This window comes from Apus apus, chromosome 8 (assembly GCF_020740795.1).
Source record: "Apus apus isolate bApuApu2 chromosome 8, bApuApu2.pri.cur, whole genome shotgun sequence".
NCBI classification, from domain to species: domain Eukaryota; kingdom Metazoa; phylum Chordata; class Aves; order Apodiformes; family Apodidae; genus Apus; species Apus apus.
In genome coordinates, this window is record NC_067289.1 from 18142490 (window position 1) to 18156364 (window position 13875).

At 41.6% G+C, this 13875-nt stretch overlaps 1 protein-coding gene across 7 annotated transcripts in view; it reads right to left on the reverse strand.

The window, feature by feature from the left end:
- The window catches only part of ATP11B (ATPase phospholipid transporting 11B (putative)), a 58580-nt gene extending 47539 nt beyond the window's left edge, over positions 1-11041 (reverse strand). For all 7 annotated transcript variants that reach the window (XM_051626418.1, XM_051626416.1, XM_051626417.1 and 4 more), the window contains exon 1: positions 10823-11041. In XM_051626418.1, the coding sequence (XP_051482378.1) occupies positions 10823-10849 (27 nt within the window). In that variant the 5' untranslated portion in view covers positions 10850-11041. The remainder of the gene's footprint in view (positions 1-10822) is intronic.
- Positions 11042-13875: the final 2834 nt, after the last annotated feature.

Consider the following 13875-nt stretch of genomic DNA (forward strand, 5'->3'; position numbering starts at 1 on the left):
GTCAAAGGATTTTGCAGCCAAACTGTATCAGCAGAGAATCCCTAAATTAAATCTGGAGTCTTGCAAAAAGAGTAATTTGTCACCAGTGTCTTTCAACACAAAGTTAGTTTTGCTACAGTTATTTAGTGAAGTGATTTCTACCTGGGCACACAGATCACTGACTTCATAAAGAAAAAAACAGTGTATTATAAAATCTGATAATTAGGTGTATTACATGAATTGACCATAAATACAATAAAATTTGACCAGAAGATTAAAAACTAAGACCATAAGACAAAAAAAATAACAAAAATTCAGATTTTTTCCCCTTCATGCTGCAAATTAAATCTAGATTTACCGGCAAAAGTTCAGCCATAGAGCTGATGTTATCAGGATAAACTGGGCATTATCTATCCCAGGGTACAGTGTTCTCATTTAATCTTTGATACACACCTCCACAATCAAAGTTCTGCACCCAGCTAAACTTGACATGTTTGGTTTTGAAAATAATCTAAGTGAATGCAATTTACATATAAGACAGAGAAGTTTGAGTCAAGCTGATTTATAAAGTACAATGCAACATAACTTTCTGGGAGAATTAAAGGAAAAAAAAAAAAAAGAAAGAAAGAAAGAAGGAAAGAGCAATTTGTAGCTTTTCCTTATATAATAAATTTCATAATTACTCTAACCAAAGTCAAAGTCATTGTTACTGAGCCTATTCAGCACTGATTATGTCAGTCTTCTAAAAGTTAGACAGCAACAAATTCTGTGTAATCAGGCCCTGTCGGAACAGCATAGAAAACATTACATGGGGAACTGAGGAGAAATTTTTGACTGTGATTGTATGCTATTTCTTTCCTGAAAGACATGGGCTTTAACAGTCACCTCTACTCCAAGTAACTCCTTCCTACATTCTGTCTTCATCTCCACAGCTGAACTAGGAGAACTGCCCAAGCAGCCATTTGCAAAATGCAAAACTGATCCAGCCAAAATTCCACCATTTTTCCAGTTGGTGTTTTGTTTTGTTTTTTTTTTAATATTTTGTTTTGGTTTTAATGTATCAGGTCCCTAAAACAATCGCATAGTAATTCCAATAATTTAGTGGTACAACCAAAGGGTACAATGCGGAAGAAGAGTTTTTACATTGCTGCTGAAGAAATATTACCATGAGCAACCAACTGGGCAATTGCAGAATCAGGCAGAGAAAGCAAATGAGAAAAAGCACTACCAAAAAAAGAACTGTACAAGGACAGGACAGCCCTCCCAACATCTGCAAGCATGAACCACATGCACTCTACAGCGCTGCTAAATGAGAGAGCAGAAACCTGCAGATCTCTCAGTTGGGATTAGTGACATGAGACCAGCACACAGCAACAAACCAATCACTGTTCCAAGCTTTGCAATACATGCTCTGATAATGACAAATCACCCAACAAGCAATTTTTGCCTACGATTTGCATAAAGCTAGGATATTTTCACATGATTTCCAAGTGTTTCTTATTCATCGCTCACAGCTTTTACAGGAAAAAAAAAAGAAAGCAAATTTAGCAAATTTATGTTTGCTAAGAGAACTTCTGCTATCTGAACAGTTTTCACTGAAAGGGGTTTGAAAGAAGGAAGCTTTCATTAAAACCTCTTCCTCGTTTCCAAAACTACACTGAACATTGCTAAGGTAAGTAGTAGTTCCCCCCAAAGCCCTTTAGACCTTAGTAGTAAATGAAACTAACAGAAGAAAACTTGGTCTCAGGAAGCCTCTTTCCTAGGGATGTGACTGACTGATCACGGCCGCATAAACAGGACACCACATATCCTGGAAGAGAGCCCCAAAGCCTGCTTTTACACTGCTGCCAAGAGATATTTTGATTAGAAGTGTTTTGAGGAAACGCTTTCTTGCTTTCAATTTTTTTCCTGAATATGCATGGAATACTTTTCCTTCTGTCAGATAAGATGATCTATTCACACTTCCTGTACATTTTCAGAAGTCTGTGTAAATTTGTACTCAAAACAGTCAGCCAATAATTCTTTCAGTCATATAACTGGGCAGAAGTCAAACTGAATTTGTGGTATCAAAGGTTAACATGAAGGAAGAAACAACCTCCTACAGCAATTTGAAACACTGCTCTAACAACTAAAGTAGTGAATCAGCTGAAGCACCCTGAGGTTTACAAAGTGCCATGCAATTTGTTCCTCCTTTTTTAAGTATCACTGCAGTAAAGAAATAAAACATTATTAACAGTCATGCACTATTCATGCAACTTCCTCTTCCCACTTGCTATATCTGGAGTTCTTTAAAACATCTGATAACATCATGTTGTAACCTCCTCAAAGACCTATAACCAGACTACATTATTTTGTGAAAGCAAAACACTCAAGAAACAAGGCCTGAGAAATCATGCAGCAATAATCCTTCCCTTACAAAGTTAAAAAATGCCTAGTACTGTATTTAGAAAAATCATACTGCTCAGAACCAAGGCCTGGTTACATACAGCTCAAATTGTTCTTATTTTACCTTATTTTGTCAAAATCCCCACAAAAATAGCTTGGAAAAACCCTTACTTAAAATTTAATAAAACCTCTCCTCTTACTTATCTGCAAAAATAACAACCAGGTTAAACTGGCCTCATTCACTGCCAAGATACATCCCTGTGCCAGTTTCTCTATCCAGGTGACTGATGCCAACCATACTGGTCTTGTACCATCAATAAAATCTGAAAGGAAATGCCAGCTGAGCAGGCAGGGTAGGCGTTCTAACACACTGCTCTCAAAGGCTGTTATGACATGTCCGGTTTCCGCCAGCAGTGAGGAATTTTAACACAGACTTGGGTACACTGCTTAATTGTAAAATACCCCAATTTTGCATTGCTTGAGGAACCGCCTTTCTTGTCCTCCCCTCTAATCCAAATCACAGAATTCACAAAGCATAATCCATTTTGGACATCATATGATAAAATGAACATAACATGTTGCGACAGCCACTTTCTTGTGACTGTTTGCAACAGAATTCCAAGCTTCACATTTCTGCTACAGCATTACTAGAATTCGCATCCAAATGTCTTTAATACGTTGCTCATTCGTTGCTATATTTTAGGATGCTCTCTTTCACACTCAGGCACACAGATTATGAAAATTATCAATAATGAACAGACCCAGAAATACTTTTCTGTATTTCTTTCACAGTGATTTTATTAAGAATATGAAAAATCTGTATGCATCCATGTAATCTTGTCAAACTCTGGACCAAGAAAAAAAAAATAGGACTAGTAATGCCCATTCAAGCAAAATAAACTTAATGAGTTTTAGCTGCCATTAACATCTTAGCAAAAAAATGTGTATTTGTGGGGTGTTAAGACACATTCAACTTTATAAATGCTAACTGCACGTTCTATGCTACTTGAATACAATGGAAAGTTTTAAAAAGCTGTCTGTCTATTCTTTTGCAGAGGGGAAAACGTGCTAGTAACAAGCAATGGATTAGGATATCACTTAAGAGAGGAAAATGACTGCAGTGTCTTCTAGCAAGAATCAAACATACACATGGCAGAGCAATCTCCGCCAGAGATGACAGAAAACAGGGACTTTACAATAGATGTGTCGTCAACTCTAATATAGAAACCAATTTAGTTAACATTCAAATTCTAAGTAGCAAGTCTAAAGACATGGCTAGTGGCTTTCAAACTACTTCACCAGGCCACTCAGTGCTCTCTAAACATTTTCCTTAAAAAAATGCGTTATGATAAAGGTCCACGAGATCTAAGAGAAGCTGATGCTGTGGTTCACAATTGCTGTGGTCTAAAATGCTTGGCTTTTGCTGTGATGCACAAAACGGTCCACTGCTCTAAAACAGTGGGAATGAAGTTACCTTTTTGTTCCAGCTACACAGTTTTAATGGCAGAATTAACAGTTTTCCTCTGTAGGCTCCAGCAATCGGTTATCTGCAGTATAACCTCCCTCTCAGACACGTACAAATGGAGTGTAGGCAAGTATTTCAAAGCTGAAGGGTGACTTCAGATACCTCTCAGAAGGGAACTATAGGGCATCGCATTTAATAAAATAATTGAGATATCAAAAATCAATAGCCATTTTTAACAAGTCTGCTCAAAATACACGAAGCACTTTGAACATGGCAGTGCTACAATTCTGCAATAATCAATCACACAGTTACTAAACAAAGTCACACTAAGAAACAGAACCAGTACAGTAATATTCAACACACAAATCCTTCATGCACCTTGAATAACCATAGTTTCTAAAAAATCATATTAAAAAACACAAATTGTATCCTTTCTGCACAGTCACTGGATTTGTTTTATTCATTTTATAGCAGAAATAGTTTTCTTTGATTTTCAATATTAAATAAGGCATTCAAACCTGTGACAGGTTATGAACTTTTTAATTAAAATTAGAAAGCAGTTCCAAGTAAATTTGTCAAGTCTATGACAGAACAAATACAGAAGAATCAGATTCATATGGACACTATTATCTTAAAATGAAATACTGCTTACCCACTGCTCTGATGAGCCATTTATAAAACTATTCTACACAAACATGAGGGCTCCTACTCCAGGCTATGATCATTACCCCATATAAATATTGAAAAATGCAATTTTCCACATTTACATGGGTTCTAGCAGGCAGTAGATACTTAGGCCAGTTGGCTCCTGCACTGCAAGTCTACTTCACATATTCCTTCAGTATGAAAAAAAACTTAAAAAAAAAATTCTTACCCTAAACCATCCCCTGGATCATAAATCTTAAGGTTTTTTCAATAACATTATACTAACAACTGATCTGACAGTTGTTGCTGAACAAATTGAGCACTAAGAGAGTGTAGGTCATAGCTAGAACTGTCTAGCTCTTTTTTACTTTTAATAGATGACTGTAAAACTTAACCATTACAGTTCTGAGACACTTCATTCACTGTACATCACTTTAGGTTTTAACTCCATTCCAAACATGATTTATGATCTATCAGTTTCATGTCCTGCTTTCAGACACATCTACAAACTAGTTTATCCTTAAAGCTTGCTAGATCTCAAGCTTCCTTTTTGTTTTGTTACAGTTCTTTTTCCAAAAAGATACGTGCGTATCTCCCAAAATTAGCACAGCCATCCATAAAACTAACACACAAGTATGCAAGGGGGATAGTAAAGGAGTAAAAAATACAACAACATATAACAAAATATACTTTTTTGAATAAACCATATAAAACTTTATTCTCTGGCAATATCTCAGGATGAAAACAAACAGCTTGCCTTTTGTCTACATCATTCTCCCTCTTTCCCATTTACAGGAAAATTCTCCTTTCCCATGCTTATTTTAACTCAAAGTAAACAAGAAAAAAAAAATCGCTTCAAGTCACAGTATGTGGGAAGCCAAGGAATTGCAGGGGTTTATTTTTTAAAATCACAGTGTAGCTGTCAGTCTTGCTTTCTGTCTTTTCTACCGTGGTCTGCACTGTTGCTCAGTGTTTTTTTTCAACAGCAGTTGGAAAGAAACTTGTATAAAAAAAAGCCTAACTGATAATAAGTGTGTCATCTGTGTTCAGCTGGAAGACATGACCTTGCATTTATAGCAGCACTTTGTCACACCTCTTTTGCTGCAGTTCTTATCTGCTGGCTTGCAAATTGATTTTATGCTAGAAATGAAAAGTTTGGGGTTTTTTAGGTATACTGTAGATACCTTTTTCCCAGTGAAATATTTACAAAACCAGTCATAACTACTGAGGACACCCCAAGACAATACAGAAAAACAGATGGCAGATCACTAGCAAAAGGCTAGTCGTGATGCTTTCAATGGAATTTAAACACATTAATGTCTGTTTCTCTTAGAACTCTTAACTCTCCACCTCAGAAGAAAGCAAATCAAGGTTCTAATGAATTCAACCAACCCATCCAAAACTAGAAATTAATACCAATGATGTCCAAAACACATGCTGAATGTTATTAAATTCAGCACATATTTGCTTGGCTTAGACAATGAATTTTATCTTAAGTTGGGAGTTCTGAAACAACCTCTTCACCATAAACAGCCATCCACCCTGACCCCTCACCCCACCAGATACCACCCACCAACCACAACACAAAAAACTTTTGCTCTTTGTCAACAAAATGCTGCTTTTTTCTCCCTTAGTCACATAAAACAGAAATAGACAGTTGCTATTAAGGAAGCAGGACCCTGTTAGTGCAGGAATATCACACAGTCAATGAAATGGTCATATTATCATGTGACAAGTGGAAGTTGGGCACAATAAAAAAATGCAGCTTAAAAGGCTCATGGCTAGGAAAAAAAAACAAAAAAGGATGGGACAAGATGCAGGTCAAACACCCAAGTTTAAGAGCAAGACGGTACATCAGACAACCCTGATTTTCCCATTTTTAAAACAGTCTTTGAAAGAAACAGTATTAAGGCTGGTTTGATGAGGTCTTGGCAGGCAATTCTTAACTTTACAGTTTACTTTTTATGAGATAAAATTTAAAAACTACACACAAGACACAGCGGATGTCCCTGCTTGGAACGGACAGCTGGCTGAAGACAGGGCCAAGTTCTTCATGCTTTGGAACACACTGTGTTGCAAATGTATTAGCCTTTAGTAGTCACAGAAGGTAAAAAGAAAATAAGGTTAAAAGATCCAAACACGATGTGAGGACTAGCCCAGCACATCACAGAGTATCTCTGGCAAAACAATAGGTCTATATTTTCTCCTGTGTGAAGTTACATGAGGTTGAAGAAGGAGCAAATTGTACTCCAGAAAAGCAAAGTGATTTCAGAAGCTAGAATTCTCAGTCATTGGATTAGTTCAAAGTACTTTCAGTATTTGAAAAAGACAGGCAATTCTTTGCAGGGGCAGTGGGGGGGTGGGTTATTTGGTTTACCAGAGAGCCAGGGCACAGGGACAACCACGACAAAACAGTAAAAAACCATTCCTTGTGATCACCTCTCAATGCAAGCTATGTAGAACTTTTGGACATGATAAATTCCTGATGTCCCTCCCAATCCTATAATTAATAAGTGTAAATAATATAACTAAATATATAAAAATAGTAAGATAGTAAAATAGTCTGGTAACTAGCTTTTCCAGTTAAGACACCAATGCAAAGAAATTAATCTCTGAATTTGTCTTTGACTTTCAGTCAAATTTCAAAGCTGCATTTGTTGGAATACTTTTCTCTGCCTAGTGTAGAAGTTGTTGTCAATGCACAACAGCATTCAGGCTCTTCAGTTGTAGGAGAAAGATAATTTGACAAATACAGTATAAGTCTTCTTCTCTTTAACTGTCATCTATAAAAGACTGACCAGGAAGGTAGCTCTTAGGTTTTCTCCATGCAGTATCTTTAGTACATCACTGAACTGTTAGGTAACAGATAAAATTACTCAAACTCCACATATTGGCAACTAGAAGGGAAATCCAGAGATCCATCTTCATTTGACAGGGCTAATACAAAGCTAAGATCATACATGCAAGTGTATTCTAATTTATAGAGACCTCCTTGTCAGACAGCAGATGTTGTCATTACTTTCTGTTAATACCACTGCAACACTGTTAACACTCCTGCACTCCATGTACACCATCATCAGGACATTAGTGCAGTCCAAACACTGTCATAAATCTAGCAAACCAGAAGGGGTACAGAAAGTCACTGAGCATTACAAAATGCCACTCTGTACTTGTTTTGAGTTGATGCTGCACAAACTTGACCAGGAGAGCCACCACAGCGCTCTGCTGTACACAGATCAACCACGTAGTCTAACACTTCATACTTGGAAATGCAAATAAAATGTAAAGTACTATTCCTGAATATTAATGATGTCTCCTATCAGCTGCTGTTTACCCCGCTGCTTTTTCCAGGGTTGCTGGCTGTGCCCATGGTGTTACACAACCCTCAGCAAATCCACGAGCCCACTGTCTTTCTGAGATCTCAAGGTAACAGAGCTGGACTCGGGCATCTTCCCTACTCAGTGCTTGTCTTTGAAATACTTCATGGCATTTCACTCAGAGTTTCATTGTACTCCATTTGCCTTTACACTTTTTTATTACTAAAACTTGAGTACTTCCAACTAATAACTAGATAATTATACTATAACTAGTAAGTCGCATGCTGTTAATTACTTACTTAGTGGGGGACAGCATCAGATGAACAAAAATAGTTGTAGTCTGTCTGTGTAAGGTGGTGTTGTTTCTCAGCAAACAAAGCAGACTGAAGGCCAAGTTACTAAAACAAACTGACAATTTGTAAGAGATCCACATAGGCACTGAAGAGCAGCTGAATACTGAGCAAAAGTATTACTGTTACAAACTTCTGTTGTACAACAAATACCTGAAAAGATAAATAACACCCCAGAAAATTGTTTTGGACTTGTGTGACCACAATAAAGATGAAGAAAGGCTTACATTCTCAGCATGTCTCATGGTCTCAGAGGACTAGTCATCCCTTTATGTAGCTATACATGCATGCATAGATCTTCATATACTAAAGCGCGGCAAAGTCATCACTTAAAGTACTTAGTTGAAATAATCTTAATTTCATACCAGGTACTCTCATCACTTACTTCTAAGACCACCTGCTTCATTTGCCCTGCTCTTTTTACAATTCTTGAGAAGTTGTCAAGACCATACGCACTTAGGACAATCTCATTAATTAGTATATGTAGAAGTTGAAAAACATTCGCTGGTTTCATACACAGAGTACTTAACTACCTAAAAGCACCATCAGCAAAGTACCAGTCCCTCCTCCTTTCCCCAGTCCCTTAATACTTTCCAACTTTTCTGCACACCAACATTTTTCTTTTGTACTGTTACAACATCCCACTTGACTCACTCCCACACGTTTGCCAGATTCCAACCCTCCTGTGTGTAAGGGAACACTTTTCAAAACCTGTTGCTACATCAAGCACAGGTACAAATATACACTCTAAAGAGATCCAAACCCACATATTCTTGTTCTCTTCTCCTATCAGAAATAAATCAGACACAGATTTTGCCACTCTGATTCAACTATTTCTGTCACCCTACTTTTCCCACTCACTCTGATTATTTTCTCAGCATCCCTCCCCAGGTCCTCAGCACTCTGATATTCTTTCAGAAATTAAATGTCATAGAAATACAATGAAGCAAACTTATTGTGGAATCTATGTTAAACCAATGATTCCACACAGTTGTTTGTCCCTCAGAAGAAAGATGTAATGTGGTACCTATCAAAGGTCATTTTCCATCTTTATGAGCTGTGAAACAACCCAGCCATTAATGTCAAATAATGAGGTATATAAGAAAGAAAACACAAAATACATAGTGTTGCAGTAACTTTTTTCCTTAGTACTATATTTAAATGTTCAAGCATCTTGACATTCATCCTTCCTTGTCAAAACTAGTGCAAGTTTTAAGCAGTTATTGTCCTATCAGTCTCCTCTAGAAGAAAAATCCCTTAGTGCTAGGTTTAGTGTTCATCTTGTTACACTACCTTTTACTTTCTATTAAAGGCAAATGTATTTCTGGAAATCTGGCCAGCGTACTCACAGAGAGAAAAGCAATCCTGCTGGATACATCCTAGCACTGATGCAGCCCTAATCTAAACTCCACAGGCAGTAACACAAAGCAGTTTCAAAACCCACAAACAAACCTCAAGCCACCTCCAAGAGGAAAAAATGATAGCTACGTTAAGGCAAACAGGTTTTATTCTAAAAAATGTGTATGCCTGTAACAGATCAGAAGAGTGCAGCGAGAGCCCAGACAAAGCCATCAATTTCCAGGTCAGCAACTCCTGGTGTCACAGCAAACCAGTGAGCACTGTCAAGCTGACACTGAGACCATCAACACAAGCTCTGTGTTTCATGGGAAAGGAGGGAGGTGAAAAAAAAAAAAATTAAAAAAAAATTGTATTTTTTTAAAGTCATCTAACAAATGAAACAAATAACGAGGGAGACAAAAGGCTTGGCATTAACTCAGGTAAGTTCTTGTACTAACCTGGGCAACATCTGGGATACAAGGTAACTTCAATGACTGGGAAACATAAGTTTGTAAAGATAAGATTCAGAAGTCATTTCTCCCCTTGTGAAAATGAAAGAGAAATGATGCTGGAGGGGGCAGGAAGCCGGCCAACACTTGAATCAAAACTGCCAAAATTCCACGAACTTCCCTGCTGCAGCACCACAGCCGCGGCAGTGACCGCCGCCGTATTTCCCCCCCCCGACAGAACACAGGGACAGCGAGCTGAACACACTTCGGGGGAGACAACCTCCGTCTGCAGCCTTTTTCAAGCGGCTTCCCCCGCGAAAAGCATTTCACGGCAGCTTTCCTTCTACTTCTCGTCACTTTCAAAGCCCTCGCGTGCAGGGAACTAAACGAGGCAGGCGCACATCAGGTGAAAAAGCCTGGGCAGGTTTCGCAACGCGAAGGAGGAAGAGGCCAGCGAACCCCCGAGGTGCCGCTGCACAGAAAAAGGCACCATCGTTCCACCCTGAAAAGACGCCCGGGGAGCCCTTCCCAACGGGGCACGCAGCTCAGGGAACGCGCTTTCCTCTCTGCCGACGTGGTTTCAAGGAAAGAAAAGATTAACCCAACCCCAAGACGCCGAAACACCTCAAAAATCCCGATACGTGTGAAAAATCAAATTTAAAAGAATGACAGCAATGGTGTAAGCGAAGCCCGCAGGTCTCCGCAGCCCCTCCCGGCTCCCGGGGGGACGGGCTCCTCTCCCCCCCGCCCCGGCCCCGCCGCCCGCACCCGCTTCCCCGGGACCCCGCGGCGGCAGCGGGCAGGGGCGGCGGATCGGGGACCCCCGCAGGGCCGGGCCGGGCCGAGGGGCCGCACGGGGCGCAGGGGAAGCCCCCGGCGGCGGGAGGCACCTACCAGCTGCTGCCGGACCCACCGCAGCATCCCCGGCGGCGCGGGTCGCGGCCCCCGGCGGCGGGGCCCCCTCGGCAGTGCCGCGCCCTCCGCTGTCGTCGCCGCCTCAGGCCCGGCGCCCGCCGCGGCTGCTCCCCATGCCGAGGGCCCCGGTGCCGAGCTAGGAGCGGCGCGGCCCCCCCGGCGCCCCCGGCCGCCCGCGCCCCGCGGCCGCCATCACAGGCCCGCCCGGGCACCCCGCGGCGCCCCGCCCACCGGAAGTGACGTCGGAGGGCGGGGAGGAGGGGGTGAGGACGGAGGGCGCGGCGGCCGCGGCGCTGCGGGGCCGGGCGGCGGGGCCGGGACGCGGGGCCGGGCGGCGGGGCCGGGCGGCGGGGCCGGGCGGCGGGGCCGGGCGGCGGGCAGAGCCGCTGCCCCCGGCTTCTCCGCTGCCCCCGGGTGCCGCTTCCGAGCCCGTGCGGCCTCCGACTGGGAAAAAATCCCACCCTCCCCATCCAGGAGCTCGAGGGGGCTCCTGCCACAGGTCTCTGGCCCCCCTGAGCTGCGGCCTCGGCGGCACCGAGAGGCCCCTTTGCCGGTGAAGCGAACCAGCCGCCTCTGGGATGCGCCGTTTTGCTCTGGAAACAGCTGCTGCTGCTGCTGGCGTGTTCCAGCAGTTGCGCGCACGGGGACGAGGCTGCAGCTTCTGGGCCTGTGGGGCTAAGAACTAAAGGAGATTATTTTAAGCGGTAAATACCTGGGTATTTGTGGCCAAATACTGTTGTCAGTGAGGTCAATGACAACTGCAACACTGACCTGAAAAGTCTTTTTCATGGGAAGTTCAGAGCACCATTCCTTCCACTCCCGTTTGTTTCCAGGTAATTACGACACAGCAATGAATCCTCATCACATCTGCCACAGCTAATGAAGTTTTTAGTGTTCAGTTAGAAATGTAGGACATAATTCAGCATTTAAGACGGATGATACAATGTCTGAGCCACTGAATCTTGTGGTGAATGCTGATGGTTTATGCATCTGCATTTAATTAGAAAAATAACCTTAAACCAGTGGGGCATAAGACTATTTTTATCAGGCACTTAGGAAAGCTAATGTTACCAAAATTCTGTATGAAATGCTAGGGATTATTTCAAAACATTTAAATACATCAACGCTGAGTTTCAAACAGCTTGCACTACCCTATTCATCTAATGTGAAGTCCAAAATAACAAGAGTGATTTCATAGCTGTGGCGTGTTGCCTGGAGAGTAGCCTTAAGCCAGGAGCTTAACTGATACGCTCAATATTCTCATCTTCCTCCTTTATCATCAGATGTAGAACAGGGTCCTGACCACTACACACTAAAAGTTGTGTGCCGTTTCTCTGAAGTGCAAGTATATTTGTCACTGGGTCTCTGCCAAATTCAAGTTGCACTTTCTGCAACCCTCTGTTGCCATGGCTTGCATTTATGTTACATAAAGCCACTCTGTGTTTCCTGATCCACACTGCTGTAATGGTACTATTTCACCAGACAAAACTTGGAAGCAATTTACAAGTGATTTGAACCTCACAGTTTATATATTTCACTTTCAAAAAATAGGTATTTTAGTGGATGAAAGTGTATTGGTAGGATGAAATTATTTTGCTGTGTGTGGCAGAAGGCTCTTGCCACACTCCTTTTCCAATATCCAGCAAGATTCCACCAGAATAACATCCTTGCCTAGTGTCCTGGCTAGTAAAGCATCACAGCTTTTAAATTGTTCAAAAGCCCACAACAGACACTTATGAAGTTTCATCTCACCCTTGAGAGGTAGTTTTCAGAAGAGAAAAATTGAAGCAGAGCAGCCAAGCCAGATATTGATCAACCAACAATACTCCAGCACTTCTGAAATCAAAGGTCAACTGTATTAAGAATGAAGATTCCTGTATCAGAGATCCCACTTTAAAATATTGCCCTGAAGCCTCACCTGAATTTCCACAGCTTGCTTATACAGGAAATAAGTCACCTTCTGACATGAAGATCAGGTTTAACCCATGGCCTAGGCTTTCTCAAGGAGACTCCAAGCTTTCCAGTTACGTTCCTATGGGAGCAATGATTTCAGATGTTTGTTTAGCAAGATGAAGACACAAATGTCTGATACAAAACTCTGCACACAAACATAAAATCATACACTTAAATCTAGGCTCCAGCAAGCTTTTAGTTGTATGTGTAATGATTATGTAATCAATGGCACTACTTTTATGTGTATACAATTAAACAGTGGCAGCAACAGAGTAATTGCCTGAACATGGGCCCATCAACTGGACACTGAGGCTGCTGCTGTTACTCCCTGAGCTCATTGTTGTGCAAGACATCAATGCATTTCTGTGATGGTTGAACAGTGTTTTGGGGCCATTCTCCAGCAGGAGCTGGAGATGTTGCCAAGCTGTCTGGCCATAGAGTGTAAGATGAGGGGAGATGGAAGTGCAGCATGGAGAGCCAGCTGCCTCCAGTATTCCTGCCTTTGAAAACTCTGGGAGGTTTGGTAGCTGAACCCTTTCCCCTGCCACATCCCAGGTTGCTGCTGCAGTGCAACCGAGGCATGAGATAGCAGAGGGGCTGGAGGACCCTGGAGCACCCAGTGTCCTGGCAGGGAGGCAGCCCAGGTCTGGTGTTGCTGCTGGTGAGCACCAGTGTCCTTTGGGGCCAAGCAGAAAAACAGCAAAGCCTAAGAGGAGTGGAGCAGGGATGTAGATTTGTGCAGCTGAGGACTCGTAATAGCTCCTTATGGTACACCATTTTCCTGGTGAATTCCTCTCACTCATTATTTTGTTTTTAATTATTTTGTCATTTCCTTAAATGAGTATTTTAATCTGTGCATTATTTACTTAGGTAACTACGATGCTAATTAAAAATTTACACTAACTATAAAAACATCCAATTTGTTTCTAATCCATAGAGAGAAAGAGCTGCCTGAGAGAGACGGGGTTTCTTCAAGGCATATCTATTCCACAGACATTCAATTACTGGCTGAAGCACCAATTATATGTAGATAATCAGTGGCTGATTTTCAGTCACAAGGCCGTTCGTCTAAACACATG